At 50.6% G+C, this 20,958-nt stretch overlaps 1 protein-coding gene across 3 annotated transcripts in view; it reads left to right on the forward strand.

The window, feature by feature from the left end:
• CSNK1G1 (casein kinase 1 gamma 1) overlaps window positions 1-16,392 on the forward strand; it is a 104,988-nt gene extending 88,596 nt beyond the window's left edge. For 2 of the 3 annotated variants that reach the window (XM_057422137.1, XM_057422138.1), the window contains 7 exons: window positions 558-642; window positions 2,786-2,934; window positions 4,456-4,560; window positions 7,734-7,841; window positions 10,849-10,955; window positions 13,251-13,274; window positions 16,205-16,392. In XM_057422137.1, the coding sequence (XP_057278120.1) occupies window positions 558-642; window positions 2,786-2,934; window positions 4,456-4,560; window positions 7,734-7,841; window positions 10,849-10,955; window positions 13,251-13,274; window positions 16,205-16,259 (633 nt within the window). In that variant the 3' untranslated portion in view covers window positions 16,260-16,392. The remainder of the gene's footprint in view (window positions 1-557; window positions 643-2,785; window positions 2,935-4,455; window positions 4,561-7,733; window positions 7,842-10,848; window positions 10,956-13,250; window positions 13,275-16,204) is intronic. The other variant, XM_057422139.1, reaches the window with a different exon arrangement.
• Window positions 16,393-20,958: the final 4,566 nt, after the last annotated feature.

Below are 20,958 nucleotides of genomic sequence, written 5' to 3' on the forward strand. Positions count from 1 at the left end.
AGGAGAGGCACTATGGGAGTAGATGGGATTTGGGAGAAGCGTGACTGATGTAAACTAGTTATCTGTGTGATTGCATTCTATTGTACACAGAAGTCCCAAATTGCTGATGCAATTTATCTACTTTTATGGTTGGTTTTGAAGGCATCTTGATTGCCGATGGCTCTAAGCCCAGGACAGAGTACTGATGTGCAACTATAATATATGCAGCTTTGTTTTCTTGTCCCATGCAAGCTTTTCTATACAGTCCTTAGGACTGGGCTGATAAGAAATTAGCCTTGTAAGACACTAACAAGTGTCCTTCCTTTCAAGTACTGAAGATGTTTCACGTGTCCTTGGATATTCTTTGCCGACAGCACGTAAAACGCATAGTGACAGTTACAACAGGGTGAGATAATATTCCTGCTAGTGTAGTCTAGGGTGCAGCTCAGTTACAAGTAACATCTTCTGATACCACCCAGAACTGGTATTAAATACCTTGTTTTTCTTCCCATACAGCATGTCGTTTATCACATGGTTGAACTCTTTCTCCACAACTGTTTTGTCTTTGTGCGCTACAGGCTGACACCTTAAAAGAGAGGTATCAGAAGATTGGGGACACAAAGAGAAACACTCCGGTTGAAGTTCTCTGTGAGAACTTTCCAGGTAAAGCCCTGATGGAAACATTTTGAGTGAAGTAGGAGCTGGACATATGTTAAATATGGTGGTTCTGAGCTTCTCTGGCAAAAACTATTTGGATGATGTGTATCCATTATGTTGTTCCTCAAGCTGGCAAACAACTGGAGCTGCTGCTATAAATGCATGCAGCCTGAGGGGCTTGTGGCTGTGGCTTAAAATGAGCATAACTCTTCTCACCATGGAGGCTGGACAAGGCTCAAGAGCCTCATGTTCCTGCTTTGCTTATTGGCTTCTTTCCAAAAGGGAGCCTCACTGTTTTCCCTCTCCCACGTGACTGTGTTGGATCTACTGAGTTGATTATATTGCAGACTGAAGGCTTTACAGGTATTAAAACTGTAGGTGGCCAGCTTAGGAGATGGGATGGCGTGTCTGTCCTTGAATTCCACCTTCGGACAACAGTCTTGAGCAGAGTGTTATCAGATGCTTTTGAGAGTGTTACTAAAGATGTTCTAGCCAAGCCCAACACCTTTTCTGCAGTTAAACAAAAGCTCAGCTCGGAGCTAGGAGAGCAGAGCACAGTTAAAGCTCTCCCCGGTACCCTGTGACCTACCCTGTGGGGTTTGGTTTTTTGGAAATCGTGAGCACCCAGGTCCCCACAATGAGTCCCCATTCCCATTTTGTCACATTGCTCTTTTCCAGCATGACAAGCAGCAAGCCTGGAAGGGGATTGTTGTTCATTTAAGTCATGCTAATTCCCCAGATGTAGTTACATCCCAAATCCACCTGGTTTTGAGCAAAACAGCTTCAGGTTGGCTCTTCTCATCTTTTTCCCCAGTACTGCTTTCTCAGAGCTCGGTCACACCTGCAGGTCTGGGCTGAAGGGAGATGAGAACTTATTTCTGTTCCTTTCTTACCTGAAACCTCTTGGTCTCCACCCTTCAGAGATATTAGAGGAAGAAGAGATTACCTTTCTCCACCTCCTTTTTTCCATGTTTTAGCTCCATGTGACATGCAGGCTGCAAGCCTCAGGCAGAGTTAAGTATTGATGAGCAATGCTGCTCTTTGTTTTGTTAGCTAAAGGCAAAATCCATGCTGGTGTATCAGCCATACTGCAGTGCACAGACTTGTGCCTTATACCGAGCTCTGCTCAAACATTCTACCTTGGCTTAGGGAGAGCTGGGAAGGGGCAGGACATGAGTTACCAGGGCTCAGTCCTCTGTGCATGCAAAGTACAACCCAGATGCAGGAAATCCATTAATTAGCTTAACACCAAACACTGTTCTGTGTGTGCCAGGCAACCGAATGTTGCAGCCTTCCATTCGAAGTCTTGTTCTGAATGGTCAAGGCTCTGACTGATGTAATGATATTGGGCAGCACAGAGCTCTGGGTAGCCAGACCTGGCTGTTGCTGGAGCTCAGAGGGGCCACAGGGTGCCCACCAACATCTCCTGCTTTCCTTCCCAGATGACATTCCTGCAGCTATTTTTAATGTCTATGTGCAACCGTACACATGAGCATCCTGTTGGCAGGTTCAGTGAGTTGGCATTTATGGTGGTTTAGTGTTTGTTTTTACCCAAATATACAGAGTAAAACTTGTGGAGCTCAGATCTGAGGTGGAGCAGCAGCTCTCTGGAGCTTAGGTGGGACTTCCATTTTTGCTTGAGAAGTGTTTGGATTGATTTTACTGTTACTAAGCCCCACTATTTTTATGGGAAACGCCAGAGGTAGCACTGACAGCCCAGACAATTCTCTCACAACGTGATGCTTGTTGCTAAAACACAGACCTTGGTTTCTAACAACTTGTTCAGAAGATTCAGAATAAAAGTAGACTATTACTAGACATTGGGCAGGGCGGGAGGGCTCTGGAAAGCTGAGTGAGATTCATTCAGCAATAGAAGACTGTTGAGTAGGTCACTGATGGTCAAGACTTATGGGATATCCTCAGCCTCTGTCAATCCGCATGGCTCAGCTGAACCTGGCAGGGCCAGGACAATTCATGTCACTGGTGATGCAGCCCTCAGCCCAGCTTTAAGCCTAGTACCATGGGAAAGCCTCGTTGGAGTTAATGAGCACATAGTTGCAGTGTGTGTGTTGGTTTTGAGAGGCTTGTGAGTGAAGGAGCTCACGTGTGAGCAGAACTGACGCTGCTGCTTCCTCCCCCTTTCCAACAGAGGAGATGGCCACGTACCTCCGCTACGTTCGGCGGTTAGACTTCTTCGAGAGACCAGACTACGATTATTTACGAACCATCTTCACAGAGCTGTTTGAAAAGAAAGGCTACACCTTTGACTACGCCTATGACTGGGTTGGCAGGCCAATTGTAAGTTGTCTGTGCAAAACGCAGGGCCTGGCCTTCCAGGTGCTGCTTCCCACCACCCGGCTCTTTGTGCCTGAAATCCAAATTAATACCAGTGAGCTTAGGATCAAGTCTTTCACTTCTGCTCTCTAGCTAACATGGGCTCAACATAGTGAGATGTCCTGGTGTGGTGTTCAGGGGGTTCTTGCAGTGCCTTGAAGTTTCCCTGAGGGGCAGAAGGCCCCTTCCGACCTCTTTGGACTTGCCCTGGTGGGAATTCAAACCTGATTTTCCTACTTGTGGCAATGAACGTGACTAGTTTTAATTTCCTCTAGTCTAGCACAGGATTTGAAACCAGTATCTAAAGATATCCATCTTGAAGCAGGAGAGTGTGCTTGCGGCCTCAGCACTGAATGATGGAAGACCTCTAAAATGGTCAAGTTCTCACCAAGCCATATGGAGATCTAGGCAGGGCGGTGACAGATGCTTGGTGAATAGTAACAGCAAATCAGTTCTAACCACAAAAGATCTCAGGGCTTACCCTACTCTGGAGGCTTGAGCCAGCTCTTTATAGTGCATTAATAGGAAACGTGGGAGTAATCAAGCTCCATTTAGCAGTTCCCTGACACCAGATCATGACCGTAATCATGATCTCCTTGCGTCAATTCTATTCTCAAAAGCCATTTACACTCAAAAAAACCTTGGCCAAAAGATGTGTCATGGGGAGATCTGATTGAAGAGTCCAAAGCTCTTCTGCTGGCTGCTTGTCGCTTGTGTTCTGTGTCATTCTGCTGGTGGCCTTCTCGCTAATGGCCAGTTACCACACACTGGCAAAGGCACCCATCAATGAATTGCCACTGGTGCCAGATCATGTGCCTTCAGTCCTAAACTGGGCACCATTACTGGTGATTTACCATCCCAGCTATATTTAACATTACCCATGTTTACTGCATCGACAACAGTTCATTTTCCTAAGACATCATTCCCTTTGTGAATCATGATTTTTCGCCTCATTTTTGTTTAATTACAAAGGCAATTGATAAAAAGCACCTTGTAAACCAAGCATGATGGTGCTGACAACTGCAGTGGTTGCCATGGAGATTCTGGTGTTGTGAGCAGGGATTATGACTTTGGGGAGAACAGAGCAGATGAAGCTTTTATTTTAACACGTCCTGTTTCTATGCAGGCGTGATTTTTAGAAGTAGCAAGACGATGAGATGAGGAAAACAAGTCCGTGTTTTCAGTTGTAATAATCTACGTGAGACACACAGTATCTGACACCAATACAGGGGCTGAACTGTATCTTTTTTATTCATTTTTACACAAGAAATTTGGTGCTGGTGTCCAACGTCAAATCACGTGTGCACCAAATCGCAGGGATTTTAGAGCCCTGGCTTTAAATATCCTTGTTTTGATGTTTTTCTGCTTCTGCCTGGTGGGAGCCAGCCTTACAAGTTAGATTTGCACATGGGAGCAAACCTGGTGGGAGAGAGTGAGGAGCATTTTCAACATGGGCTTCACCCTAACAAACACCTTCTTTTCCAGCCTACTCCAGTGGGATCTGTTCATGTAGATTCGGGGACGTCTGCAATAACAAGAGACAGCCACATCCATAGGGATCGGCCATCACAGCAGGCCCTTCGCAATCAGGTGCGTTGCTCACAGCTGCTCAGCCCTACCTTGTTTGGCACCTCTGACTTCCTCTTGGACCAGAGCAGTAGGAGCCATGTGCCATTAGAGGTGGATGGGGCTGACTCACCTTGGTCATGGCACGCACAATTTCTGCTTCTGGAGACTGTGATTTGAGCAGAATTTTGTTAAAGCAACAGGTTGCCAAATTACTGTGTTGGCCAGTGGAATTTCTCAGGATCCTGAACTAAGTGGAGTACAATTTGGAATGGGTCCTTTTTCTGTAGTGTGTGGGTAAGCTGTTTAAGTCAGCTGTCCAGCCTGGTCAGATTACCTCAGCTACCTGGCCACAACATTCTTTTGGGAGCTTTTACTCACAGCATGTAGACAGTTGTGGTGATGGCAGCCTGCCCCCAGGTGCCCTCTTCCCATGGACCATGCCTTAAGGATGTGCGTGTCCCCTGTACTCCCAGTGTATCCTTCTCAGGGTGTTCAGCTGACAGTGTGTTGCAGAGCATACACGACTGGCAGAGTAGGTCCCCTTGGGGAGGTTGGGCATCGCAGTCTGGATCAACTGCCAGGTTTTGAATATGAATTTCCCCATTTTTCCTTTCTAGTTGTAATATCTTGTTGGTGTTGAGAGTTTGGATTTTCTGTATTAACAGAACTGAGCAGAAGTTCAGTAGATCTCCAACTGCCGGCTCCTAGCTAGAGCTGTTGGTGCTCTTACTTCCCAGTGAGTGGTTCTGGGCTCGCTCTGCTCCTCTAACCGCTGTGTGCTGTTCTAGCTCCTTGTCTGCCACCTCTGCTCCCACTCAGCTCACAGAGGCTGGGGTTTGTGAGTGCAGATCCAAGTGTAAGACATAATAACCTGTCTGGGCTCAGCTTCCCTTGTTCCATGTAGCTGGGCTGTGATGGTAGAGCAGCTAACATAGACTAGACTTGATCTCAGGCCATCAGCTACAATCAGGATGAACACCCCTCTTTAGAAGTGTTGCTTGTAGGAAGCTGGGTTGTTTGAAGCCCATGTGCTGTACTGTATTTATGCATGCTGATCAGTGTGGACTGGTTTGGGAGTACTGGTAAAATAATCTGCTTTAATATATTGCCTGATTAATACATTAACACCACCACCCCTTTTTTGGGTGGCAGTCTCTAGTTGCTTTGACCACAGACCTTCATATGAGGCATCTTGTTTCCTTTAATGGACAATGATGCCTGGCTTCATTTTCAAGCAGGTTAGTTCACAAATGTAGTATGTCACCCAAAGAAGTCTGTCCTAGTCCCAAAATATTATGCAGGCAGCTTCAGTCCATGTTCTTCCGAGCCTCACAAATAGCCTTGATGCTGTAGTGCAGCTCTTGTCACTTTTCTTACCTAAACATGATTTAGGATGCTGATGCTGAATTATTTAATAGCCAAACAGGCAAGGGAAATCAGTTTCTTCTCACCAAAACACGAACAACTCTCTTCCAAAGGATGTTTCTTTCAAGCACTGAGCAAATAGTTTCTCTAAAGGAACAAGCAGAAAAACTAAACATCTCAAGCAGTGAGTTGAGGACATGGGTTTGGGTCAAGTGACTGTTTGATCTCCAGATTTAATGGCTTTAGTTTTGTTCCCAGGTGTAATAACTGCCAATTCTCTTTTATAATATTTGGTTCCCAGTAAAGATGCTAATAAAAAGTGTTCTTCTTTTTGTAGTCTTCCTTTAGGAAGTGAAGATACTTAACTGTAAAAGACAGATGCCAGAGACAGACTGTTCATCAGGGACTGTAGAGATAGGACATGGAGTGATGGGTTAAAACTTAAACAGGGGAAATTCAGGTTAGATATAAGAAAGAAGTTCTTCCCTGTGAGGGTGCTGAGGCACTGGCACAGGGTGCCCAAAGAAGCTGTGGCTGCCCCATCCCTGGCAGTGTTCAAGGCCAGGTTGGATGAGCCTTGGGCGACGTGGTCTAGTGTGAGGTGTCCCTGCCCATAGCAGGGGATTGGAACACTTCCCTTTTCCTTTCATTTCTTTCTTTCCTTTCTGTTACACAGTGGCACTGCTCACCCGTGGTGGCAGGGAGTAACACAGCCCAGGGCTGGGCAAGGGCAGGGCCTGTGCACCTCTCCTCGGTTAACTACTCAGCTTCACTGCTGATAACCTGGGGTTTATTCACTTGAGCTCTTGTTTCCTGGCCAGGACTATGGTGTCCCCCAGGCCCATGTGCTCTGGGGACTCCGCTGCTTTGCCCTCTCTTGTTCAAACTGATGCTTCAGCTTTGAAACATTTGCTCACATTTTTCTACAGCATCCAGGGAGACACCTTTTAAATGTGTCCCATCGGTCACTTCAGGCTTCACTAGGTCCTCTGCTGTTGGTGTGAGGCTCACACACATCTTCCCACTCTTGGGAGTTGTTCCTCCAGCTGGTTGGTGGGGTTCGGTTGGGCTGAGATCCTCCTGGTCTTAGGTGGACTCTGGATGTGTTGTCATCAAAGCCGGGTGACCTGTAAGGAGCTTCACTTGCAAGTGCAAAGTGGTTCCTTTAATAAAACAGATACTATTCTAATAATTTAGTTGCCTAAATCTTGCCTCTGTTGGGGGTAAAGAAGAAACTGTTGGCAAAAGTTTCTTATCTACTTTTCTGCAGAAAACCAAAAAGCCCCCAACCTTCCCTCCAGTCACGCAGGTGTGGTGGATGTTTCCTTCTGCACTGGACAGGTGAAGCAGTGTGTGAACCTGGCTTTTGGTGAAATAAAACGTCCCTTTGTTTTGTGTTGTAAATTTGAGTTTAAAAATGCATATTTAGGGAGCTGGAGCCTGTGTATCCGATCTTGCTGCTGTGCCAAGTGCTCTGGGGTGTGTGACCTGACAGATATAGTTAAACATATTGTCAGTGGGTTTATTTCTATGCTGAAACCCATGGAAATGAAGCCATGTAAAGAAATAACTTCCTGACTAGATCTGACCTTACTCTTCATTTAGCAGCTAGGGGAGAAGAAATCCACTCTGCAGTAGATTACCACAGGCACTGCTCAAGTCAAGTATGAGATGTACTTGGTAAAGAGAAGTTTTAGCCCAGCTAAAAGTTAAAATGCCTTGCTTTTTGCAAAGAAACTAACTTACTAACACACACCCTTTGGTTTCTTCCCCTTGTTCACCTTTTGCTCTCTGTTGTGTCTCTCTCGCGCTTCTGAACCTGTGAGCAGGCGTCATCAGATCGCCGAGGGGAGTGGGAGATCCAGCCAAGCCGGCAGACCAATACCTCGTACCTGACATCTCATTTGGCTGCAGACCGGCATGGAGGATCAGTACAGGTACCTCTGCCTCTTGATAAAGGAATTGTGTTAAATCCCCTGAATTTGCCTCAAATTGCAGTAACATCGTGGTCAGAAGAGGGATTTCCCAAGCTGGTTTGGTCCTGTCTGGTACACAGCGCTCAAGCCAAGTTCTGTGGGACACAAGCTGTGATGTCCAACATTGTTGCTGTTACCGTTTCAGCAAAGCTTTTCCTCTGAGAGCTAGTTTGAACTCAGATTTGCCAAACTGAGCACAGAAAGGAGTGAATGTTGGCAGGTCTGGTCTAGAGCACTTCCCATACAAGACAAGCTGAGATCATTGGGGCTTTTCAGCTTGGAGAAGTGAAGCTGCTTGGAGACCTCAGAGCAGCTTCCAGTGACTGAAGAGGGCTACATGGACGCTGGGGAGGGGCTCTTCATCAGGGACTGTCGTGATAGGACAAGGGGTGATGGGTTCAAACTGAAACAGGGGAAGTTCAGGTTGGACATACGGCAGAAGCTCTTCCCTGTGAGGGTGCTGAGGCGCTGGCACAGGGTGCCCAGAGAAGCTGTGGCTGCCCCATCCCTGGCAGTGTTCAAGGCCAGGTTGGACACAGGGGCTTGGAGCAAGCTGCTCTAGTGGAAGGTGTCCCTGCCCATGGCAGGGGTTGGAACTGGATGAGCTTATGGTCCTTTCCAGTCCAAGCCATTCTGTGATTCTATGATATTATTCTGTATGGCACACCTCTATCTCCATCTTAGGGATGCTCTTAGGTAGTAAGAAGCAGCTGAAATGGAGTTTGTTGCATATAAACCCCTTTAATGTTAGGTAAATAGTTGAGCGGTTCCATTTCAGGCTTGATAGGTGAGGTTCTAGTTGAATTCCTAATGCTTCATGGCAATGTAGGGTGTCCAGCTGGAGAAATGCACTGGGGTTGGAGGGGAGACGGGCTGCACTGCTGCTGCACTCGCAGGTGTGGTGACCCTGCTCTCTTGCTCCCCAGCGTGTTCTCATTTTAGTTTTGGATCCAGTGGCAGAGCAGCAGCAGTGTAAAGTCACGGTGGCTGCAAGTTGGATCTCTGGATAAGTGCTGGGGAAGGTGGATGAGCAGAGGATGCACGATAGTGCCAGACAGCATTAAAGATTGGCACTAGGGCTAAGACTGCTTCTGTTTATGAAACCATGCCTGCCTCTGATTGTCACACAGGCTTACCAAGCGAGTTTCTTGCACTACTGCCAGAGTAAGATGCTGGACTTGCTAGGGGAAGATGCAGGGGTCATTCAAGCAAACAGGAACTAGCTGATATTGCTGGCAAGGTGAGCTCTTTGGCAGAGGTTTGCTTGGAGAGCAGGCTCTAGTGTCAGACACAACACTGAAAACTGGCTCTGGTGAAATGGGAATTAGTGCCTGGAGTGGGACAGAGCTGAGTGCCCCTAAGTGAAATGTAGATTGGGTTGAAATTTTTTACTTATTCCTGATGTTTGGTTGCATTCAATGATTTTTTTGGCTTGATTAGCCACATTCCTTTTTCATTTAAAGATATTTTACTGAGTAGCAGAGAAACAGAAAGATAAAGAGGAACTAATGCATGTGTAGCTCTGATCTCAGATGTGAGCAGACAGTAAACTGGAGAAGTGTTCAAGGCCAGGTTGGACAGGGCTTGGAGCATCCTGGTGTAGTAGAAGGTGTCCCTGTCCATGGCAGGGGGTTGGAACTGGATGAGTTTTAAAGTCCTTTCCAACCCAAACCATTCTGTGACTCTCTGAATAGAGCACTAAGTACAGAATAGGTGGGTTAATTCATATTTTTTTATGTAAGGGAAATAATTTCCTTGTGCAAAGTCAGCATGAGCTCTGCCTCCCCAGGAACAGTACTCTGCCAGGGTAGCTACACAAAGCCTGACTTCGGGAGGGTTGCCTACCTGAGCAGTTTACAGACCTGTATGTGCCACTCTAAGCATTAAAATTGTGCTTATCTGCAGCTAAGATCTTCTGCTGTGCACGGCTGCTGGGCTGCAGCTGCTTAAATTGTTTCTCAACAGAGGCCCCAGACCTTGCTGAACCCTTGGGAGGTCAGCAGTCCTGAGTGGCCATCAAGGCAAGGGTTGAATTTGCCATGTGCAAGTGAAGTGGCAGCACGTTAAAAAAAAGGAGGAAAATCAAAGCCTTTTGTAAAATGGAATTTAACAAGTAGCTGCAGAAGGTGTGGGAAGATCCCTGGGAATAGCACAATTAAGTGGTAGCATTTCATCAAGCTGTGTGGGAGGTGTGGGGGTCTGGAGAGCCTGGCTGGGCCCACAGTGTGATGAGTCTGGGAAGGGGGCTGTGAAGGGCTTGTCACTCGAGGAGAGCTTTGAAAACCACATGAGCTGAGTCCTGACCTCTCTTGGCAGAGACTGGCCACGGGACCTGTTCTGCAGAAACAGCAGCTGCTCTTAGAACTTAAGCTTCCAAAACAAGCAGATAGACTTAATAGTGAGGGGACATGTGCTTCAGTGGCTTCCTTTCCTTCATCTCTGATGGTCAGGTCACCCGGAGCCACCGGGAGTACCAGGTAGCATCTTGACCCCCCATATCAACACTGGGTCTTGGTCAACGTGGTCTGGTGGGAGGTGTCCCTGCCCATAGCAGGGGCTTGGAACTGGATGGTCTTAAGGTCCTTTCCCACACAAACCATTCTCTGATTCTGTAATAGCTTGTGTGTGTATATAGGGGTGTCAGTTAATCTTCACCCTAGTGGCTAGCCCTCCCAAAGTGGCGTAGCCTCCCAAAGAGAAGAAGACCTGTGCTGGGCACAGGAGTGTTGAATTAGTCCCCTGCCTGCTGTTCTGCTTGGGAAGAACCAGGTTGGTCTCTCCAAACCAGACATGTGATCCAAAGGCATCCAAGGATTCTGACAGCCTTCTAAGAGCGTTCAAAGAGACAGGAGCAAACCGTAGTTATTCTGCAGATTTCCCATTCCCACAGCATCCCTTGTCCAGGAGGGTGGAGGTACATCTTGTCCAAGGGATACGTGTCGTAACGGCGTGTTGGCTTGTGTTTCAGGTGGTCAGTTCAACCAACGGGGAGCTGAACGTGGACGACCCAACGGGGGCACACTCCAACGCACCGATAACGGCGCAGGCGGAGGTGGAGGTGGTGGAAGAAGCTAAGTACGTTTGCTTTCCAAATAGGCTTTCCACTGGTGTGGTCGTTAATCCTCCTCCTGGGAAACGAGTGGGGATGTTTACCCGTGGTGAAGTACTCGATGCTCGTGTCCCATGCCTTTTTCCTTGCATACTGCTGCTTTTGTGCATGGTGCCTTCAGTGCTGCTGCTGCTGCTTCTTTTTGACACTTGTCATGGCTGGAGAACGTAACTCTTACTCAGAGCATGTATTGAAAGATAGCAGTGTAGCACAAGTACCAAAATAATGTGAACTGATTTCAGGAATCCCGGTGAGCAGCCCCTGTTCCAAAAGGAGAACATGCTGCACTCGTGCTGAGAGTGTAGGAGTAGTTTGAGCACAGCTCAGTGAAGAGATTGTTGGTCTGAAAGTTCACACTTTATTTCTGGCTGCAAGAAATGGATGCCAGGTATCCAGAATGGTCCTGAAGTAACCTTTGCAGGGACAGGTAGTTTTCTCTGTGAATTCTCTTCGTCCAACCCAATGGAAGCTGAGTGAGAGAAACCAGAAGCAACTCCTGCTTGTGGGGGGGAGCCGTGCTTCCCCTGAGCTGACCTCTCCTCTGTAGCTTGCGGTCAAGACTGAGAACTGATGTTCGAAGTTGTTGCTTTGACCATTTTGGCCTCCTTTGCACACATGCTGCATCTGGCACCATCACGTCACTTTCGCATGATCCTCTACATGGGACCTTCTTGCTGCCTCTGAACTAGACCAGGACCCCAGCAGGTCATGGTGCAATCCTGAGACTCCCCGGGTGAGGGATAAATAGGCTCGGGGCTGTCTTTGAACTGGTTGGTGCTGTGACTTTGCCCAACTGCCAGTTTGACTGACGACACTGGTGTTGCTTGTCCCATGTTGTTTGTCTCAGCATTTGTGGGAACTTGAGTTAGGAAAGACTGTGGGAGGGTGAAGAGGAAAACTGGCAGGCATGGGAAAGCGTGTGTTGGTGGAAATGGTCCCCAGGTATGCATTAGTCTGAAGCCAGCTCTGGTTATCCCAAAGGTCTTCTGCTGTCTGTTACCTGTCCTTCAGGAAGCACTGGTGTGTGATCCTGCCGGCTGGTAGCTGACCTGGGCATGATGCTGGCAGCAACATGCCCGAGCAACAGACACACTTTCTGCTGCCAGCCAAAGGAGCGAGCCTTGATTTTGGTGCAAGCTTCTCATCAAGTACAGTGGTGGGTGGTGGGAGATCTTGAGGTGCAACTTGTGGACTGAGCAGTATTCCTCTTAGATATGGGTGCTGTGGCCTGCAGAGACCACCAGCTTGGCACCACAGGCTCTGTCTTGATCATACTAAAGTGGGGCCCCCCATGCATGTGGCTTAGGATTGCTCCTAGGATGGGGAACGTTGCCACCCTTAACAGTTCTCAATACAAAACCCAGTGCAAGGAGGAGCCAGCTTTTAAGATCTGGCCACCTTCAGCCTGTGTTTCTGCAGCACCTTGTTGAGCGAGGCCTGGGTCCGAACCCCACATCTGCATACAGGGGAGATGTCAAGGCACATGAAAAGACTCAAGCCTTGTCTTGCAACACAGGGACCTCTTCTGTCTCTCTCCTGCCCTTCTTTGTGTGGTCCCAAGTAGGTTTTGGAGGTGCTGGAGAGCAGAGCATAAGGTGCTTTGCACTGACAGGTTTGGGGTCTCTTGTAACACCCAGGTGTAGTCCGCTTTGTTCTTCTTGCCACAGGGAGAGCTGGCTTCATCTTTCCTTGCATCTGTGATCATAAATCAGTTATATGAGGAGAGCAAAGGAGTTTTGGATTCTGCTGTGCAGTAAAGTGGGCCAGAAGGGGCTAGAAGGAGTGGGTTTGAGTGTTGAGATGTCGTAGCAGAAAGGTCTTTCCCTGGCACTCCCGGCAGGCAGAGGAGCTGTGCAAGTGCTTCTGCTTTGGGGTGTGCTGGAGATAAGCTCCTGATCCCAGCGTGCGTTTCACATGATTGCCACTGGATCTGCAGAGGACAAGAGCAGATTCCTCTCCTGGTGGCCCAGAGCCCCTTTCTCATCCCAACCCCAGATAAGAACTCCCTGGGGCCGGTGTCCCCATGGAAGAGAGGGGCTGTGTTTGTCAGAGGCCTGGAGCCCTGGGAAGCGTGGCAGCTCTCAGCGCACCGTGGCGAGGGTAGAGGTGGTGTGAGGGCTGGGGGGGCGGCGGGCAGGCATGTGTGTGTCTGCCAGTCTGCACTGCATGTTTGCATGGCTGCAGTGACACGCTTTCATCCCACCTCTGTGAACTAATTGCTCTTTCTTCCTTTCTGTGTTTTTTCTCTACACTCTCTGTAGCTGCCTGAAAATGCTCAACTTGTGGTGAGTCCCTCTCTCCAGTCCACATGCAAGGGGGAGCGGACCAGACTAGACTGGGGTTGGCAAAACCAAACTGACCAAACCCTAAAAAGGCACAAAGTCAAAGCCAACCCAGAGCTGTTTTTGACCGTGCTGAGGACCACATGCAATACTGGGGAGGGTGGGGGCTATATCTGAGCAGCCGCATTAGGCTGAGCAATTCGGCTGATCTCGGAACTGATGGATGCAAAACATGGGTTTTAATCCTTTACTATTTGGCTTACCATCTCTCCCAAACTGTTAGGTCCATGAGCAGATGGTGTCTAATGGAGTTGGGCAGAGTCGGGGCCAGGCTTGCCGAGCATCTTGCGGGAATTCCTCACGCAGACGGTTACGAAGGGAAAAGCCTGAGCTGGGTATTGAGGGGAACGGACAGTCACTTCTCAGAGAGTTTCCTCTGAAGAAGCAGGGGCCTGTACTGTTAGAGAGGATGGAAAACAGGTCCATGGAGACCTTGTTGGTGACAGACCCCCTGCTTGGCGAGGGAGGATGGGAGATGGCTCCTTTCCAGTGTGCCTGCAGCTGCCAGCTAAGGGTGCAGGGGAACAGGCTTCTCCAGGAGGGAAAGGGCAGAAGGGTTGGGATTAGCCTCGCTCCAAGCCCAGCTCAGGCACGTGTACGGTTTTCTGAGGGTTTTGAAGTTTAATGTTCCCATCTCAAGTAGTCCCAAGGAGCTGTTCCCTCCCTCCTTGCCCCTTGGGGACACCACGTTCCCAGTAAGCTGAGGACCAAGTGGACGCTCAGATGAGGAGTTTGTAGGTCCCAGGGAGGGCTGATGGGTTAGAATCAGCACAGAGCAAGGTGACAAAGCCGTGTGCGGCGAGGAATGGCCTTGTTGGATGGGAGACTGACTGCCTCTGCCCTGCTTTCCATAGGCATTGCCTCCAATACCTCTGGCATCTCTGGCTTCTCTGTATGTCGTAGTCTGGGGCTGTTCTCTTGGGCATTGTCTGCATGCAGAGAGATCACGTTCTGTAATTGTCAGCCTGCCTTATTCTTTTATTTTGGTGTTTTGCCTCTGCCTGTCTGAACTGCCAGGGCTTCCTTTCCTGAACCCTTCCCTGGACCTCTTGAGTAAGAGCATTAAAAGACAGTCACAAGGGAAAACAGCCAGAAGTCAGTCAGCTCCCTTTGTTCAGTGCCCGAGGAAACAAGTGCTGCTCAGCCCTCTTCTTCCCTTACCCGCTGCATGCAAAACCATAACTCCTGCATTTTCCATCCTCTCTCCTCATAACATCCCCCCCTTTACTCACCATTGCCCAAGTCACGAAGGAAGGTGGCTGCTGTGGGAGAGAAATACTGCAATAGGTTATAGCAGCAGTGGGAGATGGCCTTGGACAAGAAAAGACCAGTCCTGGGGTAAGGGGGGTAAAAGCTCACAAGGAGCCTTGGGTGGATGGTGCTTCAGACTGTGCTGCAAAGGTCAGGCTGGGTGGGGAGTGATGGAGTTGTCACAGGCTGCACTGAGCCCGTGTTCCTGCAAGGACAAGTGCTGTCTTTCCTTGTCTCACCTCCAGACTGGGGCTGTGCAGGAACCTACAGACAAACTGTGGATGTCAAACTTCCCTTGGCCCTTAGTCCATGCAGGTCAGAGGACCACGTGGTGGGGGCAGCCCTCGTCTCGCAGTAGCTGTTTGAGCTCTCCAGGTTTAGGGGGTTCTGGTCTCCCCAGCAGACAGCCCGTGCTGGTGGGCTTGGCTCACGGGGGTGTGGTGGTCACCCATCGCTTTTACACCCTGTAGTAAGGCTCTTGCATCTGGGGGCAAGCACTTTCTGTGGTGGGAATGAGAACAGATCTGTTCCTCCAGCTCTGAGAGGATGGAGGTGTGATGCGGACATTTCAGAGCACGAAGGACCCCACAGAAAACAATTTGGAGCAGTTGTTACAGTGGTTTTGAACACTTTTGGTCTGGCTGTTGGTGAAAGATGCTTTGTAGGGAAAAATGGTGTTTGCATGCTCACATCTGCTCTGGTGGCTTAGCCAGGCATCCCTTCCACCAGCACGCAGGCTTCCCTGGGCACGGCTGTAATGGCAGCAGAAAAACATGTAGTGCAGGAGCAGAGCACGCAGATCACCTTTCTTCTGTGCAGAGGATTCTGACAGAGGGCTGAGGATAGAAAGGTGGATACACCTTAAACGCCAGGGAGTTCTGTAGGAAACAGCAGGACTACAAAACCCGGGCAACTGCTGTCAGCATATCCCACAGTGAACCCACCACTCCACAGTTCCGCTGTGACCGGTGGTGTTCTCCCCATCCCAGCCTCCACTATCCATCCTTCTTGCTTCCCCTAATCCTGGGCGCTGTGCACCTCCCTCGCATCGGATGGGGGAAGAAGCAGGGGTTCTGCTACCAGCACTGAATGATTTATGTGAGGTGGAAGCTTCAGTTGTCATGAAAGGTTCAGTAAAGAAAGCTGGTCCCTGATGCGAGTTCTCTTTGGAACTTGTCTTCTTAGTGAATGGTGGTGGAAACTGTATGTAGCTGGGAAGAGCAGCCAGGGATCACTGTCCCAGCCCACTTCCTCCGGGGTTCTGACAGAGGGAGCGGAGCATCTGGATCCTTGTTTTACTGCTTTCCCACATGGCTCCTTGTTGTTCCTGCCCCAGTCGAGCTGTGAGGGAGACAGCCCCATGCTCAGGGGTGCTGTGCCACGCTGTTACCCGCAGCCTTTGGGCCCCAGCGTGCAGCTGACGTCCCTTTGCTGGTCTATGAGCCCATGCTGGTGGTGTCAGCCTTCACCACCATCTGCGCCCTGGCCAGCGACGGCGGGGCTGCCTGGGCCGGGCGCGCAGAGGGGCTGTTGCATGTGGTGGGAGCCGGGGTGCGCTGCGGGGTGCGAGGTCGGGTCCCTGCGGGATGCCGCGTTAACCTGCCGTGTCCTTTGTGCCCCAGGTGCTGCTGCTTCTTTAAGAGGAAACGGAAGAAGACGGCTCAGCGTCACAAGTGACCGGTGCCTCCTGGGCCGTGCAGGAACCACCTCGCCTGCAGCTCCTGCCCTGTCTCACTGGAAGGGGCTTCTCTTTAGGGGGAAGGAGGAGGAGGCTGAGAAGGAAGAGAGAAAAACGCAAAAAAAAAAAAAAAAAAAAAAAAAAAAAGAAAAAAGTGACTTTTTAAACCAAAAAGAGAAGAAAACGTTCCAAAACAAACCACTCTTGGGTGGATCTGCTGAATGGTCTCCCTCGTTCGCTCCAAGCCTGAAGCTCCTTTTGGGACCAGGACTGTGGCTGGCTCAGGTCTTGGTCGCCCTGGGAGGGGGGCTGGCTGGCTGACCCTCCTTCCCGTTGTTTACGGCGAAGGCATCGTTCACGCAAACCTGAGGACTGTGCTTAGTTCCTGCTCACTTTCCTCCCTCCCTCCCCTGCACCCTCTGCTCCTCTGTCCCCCTCCCTCCTTAATCCAGTGAAGAAATACCGTAGGCTGTTGAGAGGGCAGGAGGATGCAGAGGGAGAAGGGCCTGACTGCTGCAGCAGTGAGAGACAGGTTCCCTTTTGGCCTCCTTGGGAACAGTTACACTGTAATGTGCAAGCTGTGAGAAATTTGCAATCTACTGTTCCAGTTAGGGTTTTTGTTTGCGGCTCCCTTGACACCTCCCTCCTCTGACGGTAACAGAGCAACGTGGATTGTTTTAAAGAAGCTGACGTCATTGCACTTTTTATTATGTTTAGCATTTACAGATGCACATTGTATCTGTGGATCCCTGCGCGGCGCCGGCGCAGACAGACATTCAGCGGGGAAGACGGAGGGGTGCAAAGGAAGCCCTCGAGTGGGGATGTCGATGACATCCGCATGACCCTCGTGCCAGTCTGGGGTTCCCGACGCCTGCCTTGGGGCCTGGAAAGCATACTTGAATTTTCAGTCACCCTTCCTCACTGCCGGTGAATGTCCCTACCATGGTTTCCTACACCCAACTGCCTGGGAGACGCAAGGCTATAGCCTAGCGTTGGCAGAAGGGAGCAGCATTGGCTTTGCTGAGCTGGAGGAGTTTGCTCTTGCTTAAGAGGTAGAGCTGGATTAAGGTGACTGGGAGGGAGCCGCTTCCCAAAGCATAGATGTTTCCCAGTGTGAGTAACTGGGCAGCCTCCTCGGACCCCTCTGGCAGGGGGGTTGTGAACACATACCTTCCGTGGGAAAACATTAGCAGGAGCAAAGCTTCCCCGGCAGGGAAAGGACACTTCATGCCTTAACACTGATTTCATCTCCAGATGGTCAGATAGGTTTGACTGGAAACGCCTTCATGTCCTCCCTGCACGCGTAGGTCTGGGGCCTGTGGGAGGCCATCCAACCCCATAGAAGCCATGGTTCTCATGCACCACTTTGGAGCCAAACCAGTAGCTAGCAAAGGGCTCAGGGCTTCGTACACGTTTCATCTTGCATCCTGCTGCAGCTGAGGCTGCCTGGGGGGGGTGGTGTGTTACCACAGACATAGCGGGGCTGTGAGAGAACTTGAGCAGCTCTTGGGAAGGTTGTGAATAGGTTCTTTGTACTTTGTCTTTCCACGTGTGGCACCTGACCGGGCTGCAGCTGCTCACTGGAGGGACTCCGTCTTAAACTTGGCCCTGGCTCATCCCCAAAGTCCTAGAGAGCTTGAAGGGATGAAAGGGAGAGACTAGATCTCATTATCTTTTACTGGTTTTAATGATGATCTGCGTATCTTGGAGTTCATGGAGCAGCACTCCCAGGAGGTTTGGTTCCCATGGGTGGGCAGAAGCAGGCTTAGAGGGCAGGAGGTTATCCTGGGCTTGCTCTTCGTGCATCCCTGAAGCAGGTAGACACTGGTATGGTGCTGGGGCAGAAAAGCCTCCTTGGCAGGATCCCCTTAGGGCATCTCTTCACCATTCCCTACTGAGTCCTCTCCATGCCTTATCCCAACGAGTGCAGCTCAGACGCACGGAGCCCTTTGCCCATGCACCCACCAGGAGACACATGAACGTTCCCACTCTGCAAAGCGCTTTCCTCAGGCCACAGCCAGGGCAGGAAGGGCACTGCTCACCTCCCGCAGGCACTTCGCGCCCCGTCCCCTCCTGCCAGCGAGAGTACAGGACCGTCGCCACGTTCCACCCTTCTCTTTCCAAACTCCTCCGCTGCCAGCAGCTTCCAGAAGCCTCATGTGTGGCACAGGCGCTGCCCTCTGCTGTAGGAAACCATGGTTTGGTGACTTGGGAGGGGGGGAAACGGGCACAGGCGTCCTCCAGGGAGATGGAGCCAGGCCCTGAGACACTTCTGTTGCTGCCCTCCCAAGCCCCACTAAGTGCCTGTCACCAGAACTCGATTCCTTCTGCATCTCCTGCCGTGTTTGGTCATTCCTTGCTGCCTCTGGTCAAGGAGCAGCTTGTAGTTGCAGCATATGTAAGTGTTTGCAGGGTGAGGGAGGGCTGGGGGGGAAGGGGCCATCTCAACAGGTTTTGTTCTAAAATGTTTTTTTTGTTTGTTTTGTTTTGTTCTTTTTTTTTGTTGTTTCGGGGTTTTTTTAAGTGAATGTATTTGATTGTTTAGAACTTTCCTGACCTTGTTTTTAAGTGGGTCCGTTTGGAAGCTGTTCCGCAGTGACCCACTCCCACTGCTCTCTGGAGATACGATGTTCTTTTAATCCTACGATGATGTGTTTGTAGGGGAGGACTGTCCCCCCGCGGCATGCTGGTAATGCTCACTTGTACCAAGCCCTCTTGCACTAGAATCGTACGTTGGACTCTTCAAAAGGGCAGAGATGTGGGGTGGCTTCATTAACAAAAGGAAACTAAAGTGGGTTAACAGCAAGTGCTTGAGGAAGCCGCTGGCCCCAGGGAGCTCGGGGTGACCAGAAGACACAAGCCAAACTGAGCCAGCTGTGCTGTGGTGGGAGCAGGGCATTCAGCCTGCCTGGGCCACTTCTCTCCTCACCAGAGGTCATCAGCACTGGGGCCCCCAGGGGTGCGAGGAGCGGGCCCCGCGCCTGGCCCTCCAACGCTGCGATGCAGTCTTCTGAGGTATCAAGTGAGATGGTTATTATTATTTTTTTCAATAAAACATTGCACTGCTGCATTGTTCTCCATGAACAGACGTATTCTGTTACCTCGCCTGACGGCATCGCTTCTGTGTTGAGCTCCCACGTTACAAGTGACAGGACAAGAGGAAACGGCCTCAAGCTGCCCCAGGGCAGGTTTAGATGGAGCTGAGGAACAATTCCTGCCCCAGAGGGTGCTCAGGCATTGGAACAGGCTGCCCAGGGCAGGGCTGCAGTCACCATCCCTGCAAGTGCTCACACAGCGTGGAGACGAGGCCTCAGTGCCATGGGTTAGGGGTGGCCTTGGCAGGGCTGGGAACGGCTGGACTGGATGGGCTTAAAGGGCTTTTCCAGCCTGGTTGATTCAGCGATTCTGTTCTCTTTCCCTTTGTTTCTGGTGGGCACTATTGGCAGCTCTCCACTCCTGTGAGAAGCTCTGAGCTCTCTTGAGGGGACAGTGCGTGGTGTGGGATCTTATGCAGCTGTCTTAACACTTTATGCTTTACAGCCATGGATGGCTCAGCCCCACAGAGCTTGGCCAAGGCATCATGACACTGATTTCTCTTTCCCCTGTGCCTGCACGTTCACATTTCAAGCACCCTGGGTAGCAGAATGGCTAAACCATTGATTACGTGGAACAGAGATGTGGAACACCCCAAAACGTGCTGTCGCATGGCCCCTGTCTCTGCAGTAACATCTACAGCTGCTGCTGCTGCAGGCGTCAAAGGGTCCTTCCCATGCGTTAGGGCATTGTGTGCTCCTGTATGCTGCCTGAGGGGCTACAGCTCCCACCGGGTACCAGCCGAGCCCCCCAGCACACGCTGTGCTGGCAGCATGTGGCAACGACACAGGCCCAGCCTGCTGCCTCCAGTGCCACCGTCCTCTGCACCCCTGCCTGCTCACTGGGATCATGCAGAAGGGACAAGCACTGTGCTGCTTCCATGGGCTCAGCCGCCGGGATTGTGGAGGTTTCCGGTGTGCAAATCACTGCTGCTGCTTTATTCTCACTGCAGAGGAAGGCACTGAAGGAAGTGCCCCCTGCCACCAAATACAGCATCTTTTAAAAGCAGTAGCTAGACAGGGAGAGCACCTGCAGAACGACTGGTGGGAGCTCCTGATCCCACTTAGACACTGCTTCACACTGGGATCTTTGTCGGGACACGCTTTTTCCTTCTGTTTCCCAGCCTTAAACACAATAGAGACATAATAATGTAAAAGTAATAATGCTCGAGCAACTCTGCTCTGGAGCCAGGCTGAGAGAGCTGGGCTGGGGCAGCCTGGACAAGAGAAGGCTCCTGAAGGGGAGACCTGAGAGCAGCTCCAGTGCCTGAAGGGGTTGCAGGAAACCTGGAGAGGGGCTTGGGACAAGGGATGTAGGGACAGGCCAAGGGGAATGGCTTGAACCTGCCTGAGGGGAGACTGAGATGAGCTCTTAGGCAGAAGCTCTTCCCTGGGAGGGTGCTGAGGCACTGGCACAGGGTGCCCAGAGAAGCTGTGGCTGCCCCATCCCTGGCAGTGCTCAAGGCCAGGTTGGACACAGGGGCTTGGAGCAAGCTGCTCTAGTGGAAGGGGTCCCTGCCCGTGGCAGGGGCTGGAGCCGGGTGAGCTCTAAGCTCCCTCAGCCCCGCGCTGTGGCGGCCCCGCCCCTCCCCCTCCCAGGCCAATC

This window comes from Pezoporus wallicus, unplaced genomic scaffold (assembly GCF_028554395.1).
Source record: "Pezoporus wallicus isolate ANWC-B61680 ecotype Strahan unplaced genomic scaffold, APGP_CSIRO_Pwel_v1 contig_8476, whole genome shotgun sequence".
NCBI lineage: Eukaryota > Metazoa > Chordata > Aves > Psittaciformes > Psittacidae > Pezoporus > Pezoporus wallicus.